Source organism: Photinus pyralis, unplaced genomic scaffold (genome assembly GCF_008802855.1).
Source record: "Photinus pyralis isolate 1611_PpyrPB1 unplaced genomic scaffold, Ppyr1.3 Ppyr1.4_LG10, whole genome shotgun sequence".
Taxonomy (NCBI): Eukaryota; Metazoa; Arthropoda; class Insecta; order Coleoptera; family Lampyridae; genus Photinus; species Photinus pyralis.
The window spans coordinates 8,706,876-8,723,792 of NW_022170250.1; the positions used below are offsets into that span (position 1 = coordinate 8,706,876).

Here is a 16,917-nt window from a genome sequence, read left to right on the forward strand (position 1 = left end):
GCCTGTAGAATCCATAATTTCAAATAGTTCCAAGATTGAGCTACTAGTTCAAAAGTTACAGCCCTTTGAATTTTTTTTCGAAATTAGTTTCTAGTCTATAACTTTTGATTGAGAGGTCTGATCGAAAAAGTACGAATTGTTTTGGATTCTATGCACCAAAATTAATAAAAAAAAGTGTTCTCCCGAGAAATTTTGGTGCAGTCGATTTTTGGTAAAAAAGGAAGGTTATACACTGCCTTTTTTTGAGCCCCGAAAAAAAAACTGTCTCTGATCGATCCGGAAAAACAATGTTCTTATAGAATGTGGCCTGTAGAATCCATAATCTCAAACAGTTCCAAGATTGGGCTACTAGTTCAAAAGTTACAGCCCTTTGAATTTTTTTCGAAATTGGTTTCTAATCATAACTTTTGATTGAGAGGTCTGATCGAAAAAGTACGAATTGTTTTGGATTCTACGCACCAAAGTTAATAAGAAAAAGTGTTTTCCCGAGGAATTTTGGTGCAGTGGATTTTTGGTAAAAAAAAAGGAAGGTTATACACTACCTTTTTTTGAGCCACGAAAAAAAAATTGTCTCTGATCGATCCGGAAGAACAATGTTCTTATAGAATGTGGCCTGTAGAATCCATAACTTCAAACAGTTCCAAGATTGGGCTACTAGTTCAAAAGTTACAGCCCTTTGATTTTTCTTTCGAAATTGGTTTCTAGTCTATAACTTTTGATTGAGAAGTCTGATCGAAAAAGTACGAATTGTTTTGGATTCTACGCACCAAAATTAATAAGAAAAAGGGTTTTCCCGAGAAATTTTGGTGCAGTCGATTTTTGGTAAAAAAGGAAGGTTATACACTGCCTTTTTTTGAGCCACGAAAAAAATTGTCTCAGATCGATCCGGAAAAAAAATTTTCTTACAGAATGTATTTGGGGGATTGCTAGATGTTAATCCCGCGGGATCCCGGTATTTGCGGGATCCCGCAAAACTTTAAATAAATTAGCGCGATCCTAGTTGAGGTATTGGGTACTTTGGGTAAGTTTTTTTTAAATTTTATCAGGAGTACAGAATGTAAACGTATGAGTAGCTTATCATGCATGCGCTATATGCGCCTAAGGTAAGTCTCCTGTGTAATTGTTGCACACATATGCGCAAAGTAGGTATATCTGTGATTGGTGTATCAGGAGTACAAAAAGCAAGGAGGTTCAAAAATGGTCAGGGTTACTTTGTCAATAACGTAGATTAAGTTTTCTCGAAGTTTAATACCAAAAAATACAAATATGTGTACTAATACTAATAGTCATCGGAAAATGGCTGTTAGGAACGTAGTAGAGTCCATCTGCAATTACGAAAAGGTTAGAAAAGTGCAGAAATTATAGTGAACAGGAGCGAGTAAACATCGGAGTGTGTGGGAACATAGGTTGAGTCCAAGATGGGTGGGAGCAGAAGTGCTTGGGGACAGGGGTACATGATCGTGTGGAAACGGGGGAGTTGGGTGTGAACAGGGAGTAGGAACGGGTGTTGGTGGGAACAGAAGTGCAAGAGGGAGTATGGGACAGGAATGGCAGCCTTGGACTTACGGCATTCCTTGTGCATCAATGCTTGGTCCCCAAACGTATTTATTGATTATCGGATAATTCATTAACCTCTTCGCTCCCATAAATATCACCATGTGCACAGTGAGGTAGATACAAAATAGTGTGTACACCACGGCCACGACTGCAAACAGCAGCCAATAGTACCAAGTCATATCTAATCCAGCAATTGTCGCCAAAACGAAGTAGGTATTAAGTCCTACGATACCCAAACTAGTGAGAATGGCCATGAGGATATTCCCGCTAAAATTCAAGTTATTCCCACGCAATTCGAGCGCGACACTTACATTCCATTGACAAACTCGCCCATAATTTCCACGTTGCTCGTAAACGCAATTGTGGGGATCAGCGCGAAGGGCAGCTGCACGCTCATGACCACGTTTAGAATATCGTTAAAAGACGTCAAGTTCTGAATCGTGCTGAAGAACGCGAGGCAGAAAGTCGGAACGATGGCGATACTTCGAGTCAGCAGGACGCGCTTCCAACGGACCCAGTGCAGGTTCAGGAAACCCTCCATCGCGAACTGGCCGGCGTAGGTGCCTGCGGGGTTAAGCTCGGTGACGGCTCGATCGAGTGCCCGGCCGGCGAAAACTTACCTGTCATCGTCGAACTTTGTCCGGACGCCAGAATGCCCACGGCCCATATGTAGAGGGCGGCAATTCCGAAGGTGCAGCCCAAGAAAATGCCACCCTTGTAGATGTCGGCGTCGACATAGTGATCGTCATCCTGGAAAGATATGATTGGTACCCGCTTAACTTATGGCGTTAGTTGAGAACGCATGGAATTTTAATTGCCGTCATTGGTTTCTTTAAATTGGGGATTCTTCTTGAAAGGATCTGAGATCTCCAGAACTCTCAATCAAGTCCCGATGATTAAATGGTTTGTGGAAGAAAGTGTTACCATCAAGTCTGGGGGTATTCCAATACTCCCTAGTAGACAACAGGTCTATTACCATTTCCAAAATAATAAGGGGCTACTGAGGTTTATAGGGAAAACGTTATCGATGCCTTCTTTATTTCAACACAATTTTCCCGAAATGGTCTTCGCTTTCCGATACTTTTATGGTATTTTCTTGATGAAATGGTAATACGTATTTGGTGATTTCAGGTTTTCTTAGACAGTGTTTCGTTACTGTGGTATTTTTTAAATTGGTATTTCCTGGTATTCTTCTGGTATTCTCACGTGTTATTTTGGTGATACCTGATAGTTTCTGACATTATTGTAACGGAAACGCTCCAGACATGACGTCGCCTTTGGCGCTCTGGAATTTTCTACGCGCGCGATAGTGGGATTTGTATAGGAATATTCGAGACTTATCCGGTAATTACGCGAGTGTTCTGGACTTACATTGCTTGCGTGTATAAATGGTTGCGGACCGAACATCGCAGGGAGTTTACTACCGAACGAGATCGAGTACGGATGAAACATCGAGCGCGGAAATATAAATTGCGAAGTGTGTGATATAAATAATCGATACAAATTGTACAGTTTTTATAGTGTTTTAGTTTTGTTTAATAAATATTGATATAAATCGAACCCGAATTTATAAATCACGTTACATTGGTGTCTGGTGTGGGGTTAATGAAATTAATTAAAAGTAAGATTAAATTAAGTGCTTGTGCTTGTGTATGCCTGTAACACGATCTGCTGCCGGTAAAATGGAAGAAACGATGCTCAAGTTGCTCCATCAAATCCAAAATGGCCAACAGGTGTTGCAACAAGAAATGAAAAGCAACCAAGAAAAGATGGAAAAAAATTCTAGAAATTTTGAAGGGAAGTTCGAGAAAATGGAAGAAAATTCTAGAAAGATTATCGAAGAAGTCTCTAAATCAATTGAAGAAAAAGTTGAAGATAGAATTACGGAAGTTTCCAAAACATTTAAAGCATCATTCGTTGAGATTGAGCACAAGTATGAAGAGCTGCGCGAGCAATTCTTGCGACTGACTACGAAAAAGCGTACTAGTAGTGCCCCAGATGAATTACTGATGGACCGTCTTCTTGAGGTGCCACAGCCTACTCATTACAAGAAGGTCGACCCAGAAACAAATACAAGAGTAGAAGGCGACGTTCAGCAAGCCCGAGTAAAGCCACCTACTTTTGATGGTAAGATTCCTTGGACCACGTACGTTCGATAGTTTGAAGCAGCGGCTGCGGCAAATAAATGGACTCTTCAAGACAAAACTACAGCCCTGATTCTTGCTCTGAGAGGAGATGCTCTGGATGTGTTGCGGACCATTCCCGAGGATCAACAGAACTTCCAACAAATAGTAGCGCGACTCGAAATGCGATATGGCGATAAACACCTTCAGCAAGTTTACTATGCCCAAGTCAAGAACCGAATGCAGAAACCTGGAGAAAGTTTGCAGGAACTTGAAGCGGACATCGCTAGACTGATTCGATTGGCAAACCCTACGGCACCGGAGAGCTTTCTTGATCAACTGGCTGTACAAACATTTATCGATGCCGTTCGTGATGGAGATGCCCAGCAGGCTTTGAGACTGGCTAGGCACGACAAAATTGAAAAAGCTTTGGCCCATGCGTTAGAATTCGAAGCCGCCAAGAAAGCTATTCATGGAAGTGCGCGAGTACGTATGGTGGAACCTCGCAGTGAGTGCCGGGTAAGAACCATCGAAGAGGAAGGTGGCTCTGAAAGTTTTGAAGAAAAGGTCAGTAAAGTAGTGGAAGAAAAGGTCAATAAAGCAATACAGTCACTGGCAAAGAAACGTGAACCACGATGTTGGAATTGCGGCGAGATTGGACAGGTTCGCCGCAACTGCCAAAAAGCCATTGCAGCAGCCGGAAAACTAAGAAAGGTCGACAGGAAGGGGCTATCGTCGACCTGCAGAAACAAAGCCCCGATCTTCACTGTAAACATTACGTCGTCTGGAAAAGTTCTGAGTCTGTACATCGACGGCCGAGTTAATGGAGACGACAGATCCTTGCTAGTAGACACAGGTGCAACAAGAACTATTGCAAGACCAGAGTTATTGAAGAATCATTCTCGGATCTCATCTTCGACCGTGCAGTTAAGAACAGCAACTGGTGAAAGAATAAAAACGCACGAAGAAATACAAATGTCTGTCACCATCGGAAAGACCACCATCAATCACCAGGTGCTAATTGCTGATATTTCTGATCAATTCATTTTGGGGATGGATCTTCTTAAGAAACTCGGAGCTGTGTTAGACGTGAAAAAGGGCGTGTTAAAGGTCGGCGATGAAGAACTCCCTTTCCATGAAGACAAAGAAGATGTCATCCGCCTGGTAACCACTCATGACGTCATTATACCCGGACTTAGTGAAAAAATTATAATGACCACTTTAGATGGATATTGTCGCCAGGGAAGCCTACGGATAGTCGAAGCACTAAACGAAAAGGAATTTCTAGTGGCTAGGGCTCTGGAAAAAGTTCAAAATGGCGTTCCGATTCGAATTATGAATTTGAAAGATAGTCCTGTTAAGCTAAGCAAACGAACTGTAGTTGGACAGTGTGTGCCCATCTCGGCTATTCGCTCTGTGAGATCGGAAAATCTATCTAAAGGAAAGTATCCAAGAGAGCTGATAGATATGGTCATGAAAAACACCCCAGATTTGGACAATAGACAACGACAAAAGGTGAAAAATATGCTTGTGGAATTCCGAGATGTGTTCGCGGTAAACGACCAGGACAAGGGAAAGACAAGCATAGTCACCCATAAAATAGATACTGGCAATTCCCAACCGATTAGACAACAGCCAAGGCGACTCCCATTGGCTAAACGAGACGAAGGTGAGGAGATTTTTAGAGACATGAGAAAACAAGGTGTCATCGAGCCATCGAATAGTCCTTGGTGGCAGACATGTCTGGTATATTTGGATGATGTAATTGTCGTAGGAAAAACTTTTGAAGAACACCTAAAGAACCTGAGAGAGGTGTTTGGACGATTACGAGAGGCCAATTTAAAACTATGTCCCAAGAAATGCTTTATGTTCCAAAAAGAAGTTAAATATTTGGGGCACATCGTATCTCGTGATGGTGTTACAGCTGACCCAGAGAAGATTATAGCGATTCAAGAGTGGGCGATTCCTGAGAACAAGCAAGAGATTCGAAGTTTCCTCGGTTTGTGCACCTATTATAGACGATTCGTGAAAGGATTTGCCAACATTGCCAAACCATTAATAAAGTTGACAGAAGAGGGCAATGAGTACGAATGGAGTGAAGACTGTCAAAGAGCTTTCGAACATCTCCGGCAAGCTCTTACTAGCGCACCTATCCTTGGCTACCCCAGAAATGAAGGAAGTTTGTGCTAGATACCGATGCCAGTAACACCGCCATTGGAGCTGTTCTCTCTCAATTGCAAGACGGACAGGAAAGAGTCATTGCCTATTTCAGCAAAGTACTGTCGAAACCCGAGAGGAATTATGGTGTGACTAGGCGAGAGCTCCTGGGTGTGGTAAAGGCATGCGAACATTTCCATAAGTACCTTTACGGCCGCCAGTTCCTGATAAGGACAGATCATGCAGCGCTAAAGTGGCTCTTGCAGTTCCGAAACCCAGAAGGATAGGTGGCAAGATGGTTAGAACGTCTTCAGGAATATGACTACGACATTGAACACAGGGCTGGAAAAGTTCACAATAATGCAGACGCTTTGTCAAGAAGACCGTGCAAGGACAACTGCACACATTGTTCTAAAATAGAAGACAAGATTGGCGATCTGCGACGAACAACTGTAGAGAGTGAGGAATGGAAGCCAAACGAAATCAAAACGGCCCAAGAAAACGACCCAAGTATAAAAACTGTCCTGAATTGGATGCGCCACGGACAAAAACCAGACTGGCAAGACATTAGTGCCACAAGTCCTGAAGTAAAGAGTTATTGGGGCCAATGGAATAGCCTGACTCTGAAAGACAACCTGTTGTATAGGGCCCTTGAAAGTGAAGATGGCACCGAATCGACGCTGCAATTAGTAGTACCTCGAAGCAAAGTGTCGGAAGTATTGCGAAAATTGCATGACGGCGCTTCCGGAGGACACTTTGGTATTACGAAAACGTTGCAAAGGGTACGTGAGCGATTCTATTGGTCAACCGTAAAGAAGATGTCCGGCGATGGTGTCAAAAATGTGAGTTATGTGCTACTGGAAACGGACCAGTTTCCAAGAAGAAGGCACCCATGAGGCAGTATAACGTTGGTAGTCCGATGGAACGAGTTGCTATCGATATCGCAGGACCGTTTCCAGAGACAGATGGCGGAAATAAATATATCCTAGTGGCTATGGATTATTTCACAAAGTGGACTGAAGCTTACGCCATTCCAAACCAAGAGGCAGCAACAGTTGCAGAAGTGTTGGTAAAGGAGTTCTTTACACGTTTTGGTGTTCCTAAAGAAATCCATTCAGACCAAGGAAGGAACTTTGAATCGGCTTTGTTTCAAGATGTTTGTCGATTGGTAGGAGCCAATAAAACAAGAACAACACCTTTGCATCCTCAGTCAGATGGAATGGTGGAGAGAATGAATCGAACGATGGGTAAATATCTTTCAAAAGTCGTGGCAGAACATCAGAAAAATTGGGACCAGTACCTTCACCTGTTCCTTATGGCATATCGATCAGCCGTCAACGAGACCACGGGTCAGACTCCTGCCTGCCTTATGTTGGGTCGTGAACTACGCCTTCCATGTGACCTCGAGTTTGGGCGTAAACCCCATGTAGAATATGTCGCAGGTGAAAATTATGTTGACCAACTAAAGGCGAAGATGAACGATATTCACGACTTGGCTAGAAGTCATATTCAGATTGCCAGCGATCGCATGAAAAATCAATACAACCTCCGCTCGGCCAATGAAACTTTTGAAGCTGGAGATCTGGTATGGCTGCACAATCCACAGAGACGAAGGGGTCTTTCTCCCAAGCTACAAAGACAATGGGAAGGTCCGTATGAGGTGATCAAGAAAATAAATGACGTGATGTATCGAATCAGAATGAACCACCGGAAACCGAAAGTTGTCCACATTAATCGACTCGCACGATATGCCGGATCCAACAACAACGAAGAAGTTAGGAGGTATTCGAGAAGAGGAACGCAGCTTTGGGATCGAGCCAAACTTTAACGATTTTATGTCAAATTACGCCCAGCGGAAGAAAGCTCGATTTGGCGTTACTCAGGAAATTTGTCAAAATATTTTTGAGCTTCCGGTTAACGTTTCCATCGCCCATTGTGTCGCCGAAGACCTTCGCATGGGTAGAGGTATAGCTTCCGTATTCCGGAAAAGATTTGGAAGAATAGACGAGTTGATAAAGCAAAGACCACGGAGTGGGTAAAGTACTGCGCTTGGAAGATAGTCAACGCTCTTTGTTCTACTTGGTTTCAAAGAAAACGTCAGAAGGCAAACCCACCTATGAAAACCTCTGGTCTGCTTTAAAAAGCTTAAAGAAACTCATGGCATACTATGACATAAATAGCTTGGCGATCCCGAAGATTGGATGTTGTTTAGATGGGTTGGACTGGAAGATAGTGCGAACCATGATCGAAGTGATTTTTAGAAACACTAGCGTTCGAATTACAGTTATGCTGCTTCAACCCACAGGGGACGACCCTCCGCAAAACTATGGACTGTTACTTTTTCAAGAAAGGTGTTTGTCGAGCAGGCTCTGACTGCAGATTCCGACACGAGGCATTAAAAAGTAATACCAACGCAGTTTCAGAACGAGACGTCCAGAATTAAGAAGGGGGCAGTGTAACGGAAACGCTCCAGACATGACGTCGCCTTTGGCGCTCTGGAATTTTCTACGCGCGCGATAGTGGGATTTGTATAGGAATATTCGAGACTTATCCGGTAATTACGCGAGTGTTCTGGACTTACATTGCTTGCGTGTATAAATGGTTGCGGACCGAACATCGCAGGGAGTTTACTACCGAACGAGATCGAGTACGGATGAAACATCCAGCGCGGAAATATAAATTGCGAAGTGTGTGATATAAATAGTCGATATAAATTGTACAGTTTTTATAGTGTTTTAGTTTTGTTTAATAAATATTGATATAAATCGAACCCGAATTTATAAATCACGTTACATTATGTTGTTATTTACTACTATTTTTTGGTAATCTTAGCCGTAACTAGCTAGTTGCTAATTGTTGGTATTATTGGGGTATTCCAGGTTGCGTACTTTATTTTAACATATACTATGTGAAAATCAAGCGATCGCTGTTGCACTTAGTGGTATGTACTTACCGGAAAGATGGTTGATGCGTTCAAGAAGGGATACCGCTGGCAGCTTTCCACCTACGATCAGAAAATTAGCAAGACCATATCACGTCCTGATCACGGCACCTTACAATTTGGTGATTAGTTTTTTGGAAAAGACCATGGGCGAACACGGCCACCACGAACAAGTTTATGAAAAAACTGACGAAAATAGCAATTGCAGCCTCCACAAAGAAATAGAGATTAGCCTCCCGCACCTTCGCCGGTTTGGTCCTGTCAATGTCCCGGGACTTCACCAAGGCCGAGTGCAAGTAGAGATTGTGAGGCATAATGATCGCACCTATTTCGACAAAAAACAATCGATAGGTCCCAAAAAAAGCTGACTTACCGATAATACCAACAGCTTGCAACAAGGCGGAGTAGTCGCAATCGGAGCACCAGGGGTAAAACATACCCTCGAGAATGGGCAAGATGTCTGGTTTGGCCACGAAGAACTCGTAACCGAAAGTCACCACCATCACACTGATTAGAAAACCGAACAGCAGCTCCAACTTTCGTAATCCGTACTTGTCCAAAAACAGAAAGGTGAAAGTGTCGAAGATGGTGATGAGAACCCCCGCCCATAGAGGTACCCTGAAAATGGACATGTAGGCCCCGTAACCCCAGAGGGGACTTACACTTTATTGGACAGCAAATATATGGCGATGGCCGTCCCAATGACCTCCTGCATATCGGATCCAATGATCGCAACCTCCATCATCAGCCAAAGGCATATTCTGGGCACCTTCTTGTACTGCCTGTAGCACATCTCGGCGAGATGCAGACCGGTGACGACACCCAGGCGCGCCGACAGCCTCTGCACGAGCAATCCGAGCACCGTCGACCACAGCAGCACCCAAAGCAACTTGTAGCGCACGATCGTCCCGCTCTGTAGATCGCTCTCGATGTTGCCCGGATCGAGAAACGCGATCGACATCAGGAAGCCGGGTCCCGTGAACGCCCACAGTTTGCGAAAGCTGAAGCTCGTCTGAAATGGTCAAGCGTACGGGGTCGTCGAGGTTCGGTCGCGACTTACGTTTTCCGATTCGGGTATGTGAATTCGTTCGTCGGCGAAGTAGGCGGGGTCGACTCGATCGTCGCGCCGCCGTTCGGGTTCGGCGGTCGGCAAAATGCGGATGCGATCGCCAAAATCTCCGACTTCGTCCGAGTCTTCCGCAAGCATGTTGGACTACAAAGAATGATTTGTGTAAAAAAAAAGTAACAGGGGATCAAAAGGAACGTGTAGGTATCTGTTTTAAATCCTCCCGCAGTGATACTCCCAGGTTTAAATTGATTTTACCGGAACATAAGAGTAGGCGCGTGTGGGTGAGTCATTTCTGTCCTCCTGATTCTAATACCATTCCGTGAGAGATCATAAAGATGGCAATTCTACTCCCATGAGACTACACCATGCCTAAAGAGTTTATATCAGGAGAGAAGCACACCTTTCTTCACTATGTTAGAACTTAGGAGAGCAGAAGATTTTGGCACCCAGTTCGAGTCTCTTGATACAAACGGTAATTGCCTCAAAACGAGCAAATAGAAGAACATAAATCATTGGGATCTGTCAATGTAAATTAACGCAACTGTTCCTTTAGATGATCCTGCTGCCCTCCTGGTGCTAAAGCCATTCCTAGTTCCACAAGTTGAGGAATATTAAGCTTCTCCTGATACAGTAATTGAGTTGGTGTCGTGAGTTAATGAGACGCGGGTGGTTAATTTTAAATGGATGGCAGAAAACAACCAGGAGAAAATAACTCAAGAAAGGTTTAAACTTTCTACTTTACTCTGTTGATACATACAGTACAATTTCGTACAAGCGAATTGGTATCAGGAATAAATCCTTACAGCTCTGCTCTCCTGGGACTAAAACCAGTGGTCTGTATCAAGGCAACGGCAGACTCTAACCTTAGAAAAGGGTATCATTAGTCAATGAGACGCGAGTGGCTAATATTTAATTAATCACAATCCTTCTAAGACTCTTGATGCAAATGCATTCCTAGAGATGCTAGATAACAGGAGACATAATGCAAGAAACGATGTGTCAGTTAATTTAATGCTTCTTTTAGAGATGGTGTTGTATCAGGAGACTAAAATCCAAGGAATATTTAAGCTGTTGTTTTTTGCCTTTATACAGACACTTTAGAAATGAGTTGTTATCAGGAGAACATAACAGGCGAGTTTATTGTTTTGCTCTCCTGTCTACAAACGGTTTATACCAGGAGAACGGTACACAAGGAGGATTTCTTAGAAACTTCCTTGAGGGTTCGTATAAGGAGAACATGAGTAGCAACCCTATATCGTTCTACCAGTTGGACACTAAACCATGTGTAACAAGCATGAGAGCTTACCGATTTACTTTCTTGATACCAATCTTAAGATCTTTGTATCAGGAAAGCATGGTACAAAAGGTTTTGATCTCTATGTCTATATTCTACAAAAAGTAATTACTTACAAATAAATCAGTATCAGAATAACACAACGAGTGTAGGTATTTGTTTATTAATCAAAATGTACATTTAGTAGAGAAACGATTCCAAGAAATTATTTGTTATTTTCTAAGGAACCAGGTTGTATCAGGGGTTAATGATACGCGAGTGAGTATTGGTTGATTGATCTAAATCTTACTATAACTCGGCTTCCTGAACGCTTGAATCATTCATACAAATGGTTTGGATCAGGAGAGCATAATCTTTTATTTTATTTATTTATTTTTTTTTATTTATTTATTAGGCTATAGTTAAAAGCAGATTTCAGACTGTAACTTCTCAGCAACGAGTTGATATCAGGAAATCAGTGTACGCATTTGTCATTCAATCTCATCGTCTCCTGATGCCAAAGTTGATACTAGAGATGAATTGCATCAGGAGAACCTAAGAATCAGAGCTTCCTGTTTTATTCTCCTGATACACACATCAATTTCTTAGAAGCGAGAAGATATCAAGAAGCCACTGGATATCAAGCACTCTAAATCATCCTTCAGCGCCGCTCTGCCCATATTAAAATCCCTCCTAGAGAATAGTTTGTATTAGGAGACCAGAATGTTAAGGGTATTGAAGTTTATTCTTCCGTGTGTATATACATACACTAGCTTCCTAGGTTGCTGTCAGGAGAACATGAGACACGAGCTGCAACATCTAGACACTAACACATTCCTATACTATCAGAAGAACAGAATACAAGGAAGATCTGAATTTCCAGTTCCTCGCAGACAGACCGTCCTTACAATTGAATTGCTATCAGGAAAACATGAGAGGGTATATGTAGACATAAGATTCCGGTTCTATTCTCCTGATACATACTGTGATTCTTAGAGACCAACTCGTATCAAGAGTTCAGGTGTATACTTCCTAGAGCTCAGCTCCCCTAATACACAACCATGATTAGAACTGCATTGTATCAGGAAAACAAAAAAACATAAAGGCATAAGACTGTTCCTCAATGTTCCTTGAGCTCTGGTCACCTGATACTGAAACCAATGTTAAAGATGGTTTTGCATCAGTTGGAGTGGAGAGTATTGAAAGTAAACCAGCATTTGTCAAATAATCTAAACCTTCCGCGAGTTTTGCTCTCCTGATGGTAATAGTAATAATGGTTTTGTATTAGGAGATTGGATTGTAGGGAATGCTTAAGTCCCTTGGTTCACTGTCTCTATACAGACACTAAGTTCGTGGACATGAAATGGTATCAGGAGAATGTGGAGAAATGGTTTTGTATCAGAACATCAGACGCAAGTACATTTTACTACAGTCCCACTTCCTCGACACTATAGTACGTATACCTAGTGATGGTTTATATCAGGAGAGCAGATTACAAAGAAGATTCCACTTCCAAAGGTGAGTTTTTATCAGGAGACTAGACCGGGTTTATCTTGTTACAGATGCACTTCTGCAGAGCTGGGTCGAGCGTTCTAAAAAACCGCTCGAGCGACGAGCGCTCTAATTTTTTCAAAAATGCTCGCGAGCATCGAGTTGTTTTGCAAAGCGAAACCGCTTGCGAGTTCCGAGCACTCCTAAAAGTGCTCGGGAAAAGTGCTCGTGAGCGGAAAAAACGCTCAAGGACGGAAAAAAACGCTCATGAGCGGAAAAAAGCGCTTGAACGCCAAGCACTTTAAGTAAACGCTCGAGTATCGAGCACCAAGCGGCCGCTCCAAAAAGTGCGAGCGAGCGAAACGCTTTTTCCGCTTGGAGCGCTTTTTCGAGCGAAACGCTCGCGAGCAGTGCCCAGCTCTGCTCTCCTGACATTTAAACCACGCCTAGAGGTGGTTTACATCAAGGGACCAGAATGTAAGGATAATCAGGAGAACATAAAATTATTAACACCAGGCGTGAGCAATTATTTTGCCTAATTTCTGTCTCCCTCAGAATAAATTTTAATCATCCATCGAAATGTTTTATATCAAGAGCACAGAATGTTGCGCATCCAGTTCTTTCTTCTGATGGAGACAGAAAATTCTCGCAATCAAATTGCTTTCAGGAAAATATGACGAAAGGTAAGTACTTATATCTTATTTTAGCTCTACTTTCTTGATGCTAAAACCATTCCTAGTGATGGCTTTGTATTAGGAAAGTATACTTCAAGGCGTCTTCTTCTAATTAGGAACGAGTTAGTATTAAGGGATGCTTCGTATCAGGAGGGCAAAATACAAGCCTCCAGTGTTACAGATTCTTATTTTTAGAAACAAGTAATTTCTTCAAAATGAGTTGGCATCAGAAGAACATGACGCAAGTTCTACTCTCATGGAAGAGAATTGGTATCAAGAGAACATAGGACAAAGCCTTCTCCCACAGCTGCTCTCCTGATACTAAAAAAATGTAACTTCTTCGAAACGAAGCTGAATCAGCAGGACGTGAGATTCTCTCCTGATACTAAACCGTTAGAATACTAAACCGAATTAGAAATGATGTGTATCAGGATAGTAGCACAGATTTAAATATACTAGTAGTATTGAATACGCTATGAGCTGATTTATAAGCGAACACACTTCATTCCAGTATAGTGCGAATACATAAAATTAGGAAGGTTCATTGAAATTAGATGAAGGACGACAAGTTGACTGACGATATTCATAGTTTAAATAATCGCGAATGATTCATATAGCACCTACAAGTCGAGTAATTTGACATACCTTAAGTACCTAATCTAAAAATGGCACTTGGCGCACTACAAACGTCTCGCACTTTCTTGTTTTAAACACAAGCACCTTCCCCTGAACTACAGCTGGGAGTGTCGTAGAAACCGTGATACAAAAACGGTAGACATAGTTCGGGGATTTTTCATTAATCTCTTAGTCATCGCGCTTCCTTTTACATTTTAGTGCATGGATCCCACTGTCGGACTTTGTGATAAGAGCATTTGTCACTAGTTTTGGGCGTAAAATCGAAATTGTTTTATTGTAGGCTTAGATATGATCGTATCGGATGAAAATGCTCAATTATGGTAATTGAGTACATTCACCTTACAGGTTGAACACTACTCAATGCAGTCTCGGTGCTGAGATCTCAAGCCCTCAGATTGACGAACGGAATCCAGGCTTTTGGAAACTGTTAGACGTTTAAGAACACGTTGAGGTTTCTAAGCGGGCTTTAAGTGAAACCCGAAAGCGCTAAAATTTAATCGAAGGCTCTCAAAACGTCCTTGCAGTATCTGGGAGACCGTTGAGAACGCCCTTAAGACGTAACCGGGGTGGTTTACTTTCATACACAAAACGTTCAGCCTTCAAGAATCACATGATTAGTTTTGGGAAGAAATTCACCAGTTGCTCCTCTCCTCAGAATTGCTGCAGAGGACGTACTACCGGGGAGTCTGGGGGGTATGGAATATCCCCCAGCAAAGGCATATCCAATGACCGTTCCTGAACAATTATATTAAGAGTGAAGCAGTCGATAACCCTTCCCCATAACCCTCATCCCTTTCCCATAGTACTCTCGTGGTGGTTTTCTAAAAATGGCAGAAGAAATGTGGTATTCTGGGGGGTATTCCACACCCCCGGTATTTTTTTCCACAAAACGTTCAACCTTCAGGAGTCTCACGATAATTTTTCAGGTAGGTAATATTCAATGGCCGTTTGTGGAAAATTGTATTAAAAGTAAAGACGGGCTCGATAACCCTTCTCCATAATCTTCACCTTTTCCCATGGTACCATCATGGTGATATTCTGAAAATGGTATAAGGGAACTGTATAATATTATGGGAGGTATTCCATATTCCCCTGGCCCCCGGGTTACTTTCTTTCACAACACTTTCAATCTTCAGGAAGGAAGACTCGATATCCCTTCTCCCTTTCTGAAAATGGCAGAGGAACGCTTTTATATGCTAGGGGGGTATGCAATACCCCAGACCCCCCGGTATCTTTCAATCTTCAGAAGAAGGATTATTGTTGGGAAAAAAATCATCAGATCCTCTTCTCCTATGAGGTACTGCAGAGAACGAACCACGGGGGGGTCTGGGGGGTGTGGAATACCTCCAGAAATGGAATATTCAATGACCCCTCGTGATGGTTTTCGGAAAATGGCAGAGGAACGGTTTTATAATTATGCAGAACCCCCAGGTAGCTTTCTTTCATAAAACGTTGTCTTCAGAAATCTCATGATTATTTTTAGGAAACATCATCAGATCCTTTTCTCCTAAGAAGTACTACGGATAACGTAGCGCCGCGGGATATGGGACACCCAGACCTCAACTGACATCTGCACAAAGACATTTTTGTAAGGATAAAATAGCAAGCAAGCTACCGGTGCGGCAGTAAAACTTTCGCAATCATTCCAAACCAGTATAAATTGCGTTATTCCAGTTCATTGTTGTGTAAATTACGTTTTATACAGTTTCGGCACCTGAAATGACAATGGGACACCCTGTGTGTGAATTTCAGATGTTTTAAAGCGTAAATGTGGTCGGTAATTTGTTTAAGAAAACGCAAATCCGATCATATTGGTTGAATTCGAGGAAACTGTTGTATCAAAATTATTTAATGATATTAATTTGCTTTGATTAATTTGTTTATCTCATGTTTTTCTCCGATCGTAGATAAGAAGAATTTTTATCACTGCGTAGGCTAATTAAATTTCAAAACATGGACTGTTATCGCCGTATTGAACACAGGTGCAGAATGATTAAATCGAAGTTTAAGTCCAATCGCAGAAGTGAAGTTCAATTTACCATTATGTGTCTGTTCGTGCGCATTTGTTGAAAATCGCCGGAGATTTTGGATTATTGACACTTTAAGGTGATTAAAATATGTCTATCAATCGCTTGTAGCGTGGTATGTGTTATTCTGAGTGCTTGTTTTTCGTTCTTCCTGATTGTTTTACGTCAAATAAATTTCTTTCATCTGTAAATGATTGGTTTTGTGATTAATCGGGCCCAAATTACGAGATCTAAATAAGAGTCTTCAATGTGTTCATGTTAAATCAGGTTGTTAATTAATCTTTTGAATGGGGTAGGAAAAGGAAAAGTACAACGAGAAAAAATAGAATGATGCTTAGGAGAAGAGGAAACAGAAACAAATAGGAAAGTCAAAGGTATTGAATGATTTCTGTTGCAGCTCTGTTCTTTAAAACTATTCCTGGATATTGTTTTGTATCAGGAGCCTAGGATGTACAAAATGTATAAGTTTCTTGTTTTACTAATTTCATAGACACGAGGTGGTATCAGGAGACATGATGCTAATCTACACCTTGCTACCAACAGTTCTGGCTTCCTGGCACAAAATTGTTCCTAGAGATGCTGTATCTCTAGGGATTAGGACAGTATAATGCAAGGAATCGAAATCAAATTAACATCAAGGGAACATAAGGTCATTTGAGCTACACGTTCGCGTAGCTCTGGCTTCCTGATTCTATTCTTAGAAAAGGTTTTGTGTCAACAGAGCATAATGTAGTTTAGTTCTTCCGTCAAATGCTTTGCATTAAAAAAGTGTACAGCAAGAAAGACTTCAGCCATCAGATTTTAGAAACGAGTTGATATCAGAAGAACATAAAACGAATATAGATATTTGTCTATTGATCAACATCTGCCTTTAACTCTACTCTCCTGGTGCTAAAACCTTTCCAGAATATACATATTATTTTCTAAGAAGCGATTTTGTATCAGGAGTTCTCCGGCATTTTTAGGAAT

At 41.9% G+C, this 16,917-nt stretch overlaps 2 protein-coding genes across 4 annotated transcripts in view; one reads left to right on the forward strand and one right to left on the reverse strand.

Annotated features, from left to right (window-relative positions):
- Positions 1 to 16,917, forward strand: part of LOC116161115 (sn1-specific diacylglycerol lipase alpha) — a 90,800-nt gene that overhangs the window by 67,294 nt on the left and 6,589 nt on the right. The gene's annotated exons all lie outside the window — the stretch shown is intronic.
- On the reverse strand, positions 1,233 to 14,064 carry LOC116161116 (protein Malvolio-like). Its single transcript, XM_031474341.1, has 10 exons — positions 13,931 to 14,064; positions 9,839 to 9,991; positions 9,441 to 9,790; positions 9,152 to 9,396; positions 8,895 to 9,103; positions 8,791 to 8,841; positions 2,178 to 2,307; positions 1,869 to 2,121; positions 1,567 to 1,824; positions 1,233 to 1,325 (listed from the first exon to the last, which is right to left on the reverse strand). The coding sequence occupies exons 2-10, from the start codon at positions 9,983 to 9,985 to the stop codon at positions 1,304 to 1,306; spliced, it is 1,665 nt and encodes a 554-aa protein (XP_031330201.1). The 5' UTR covers positions 9,986 to 9,991; positions 13,931 to 14,064; the 3' UTR covers positions 1,233 to 1,303.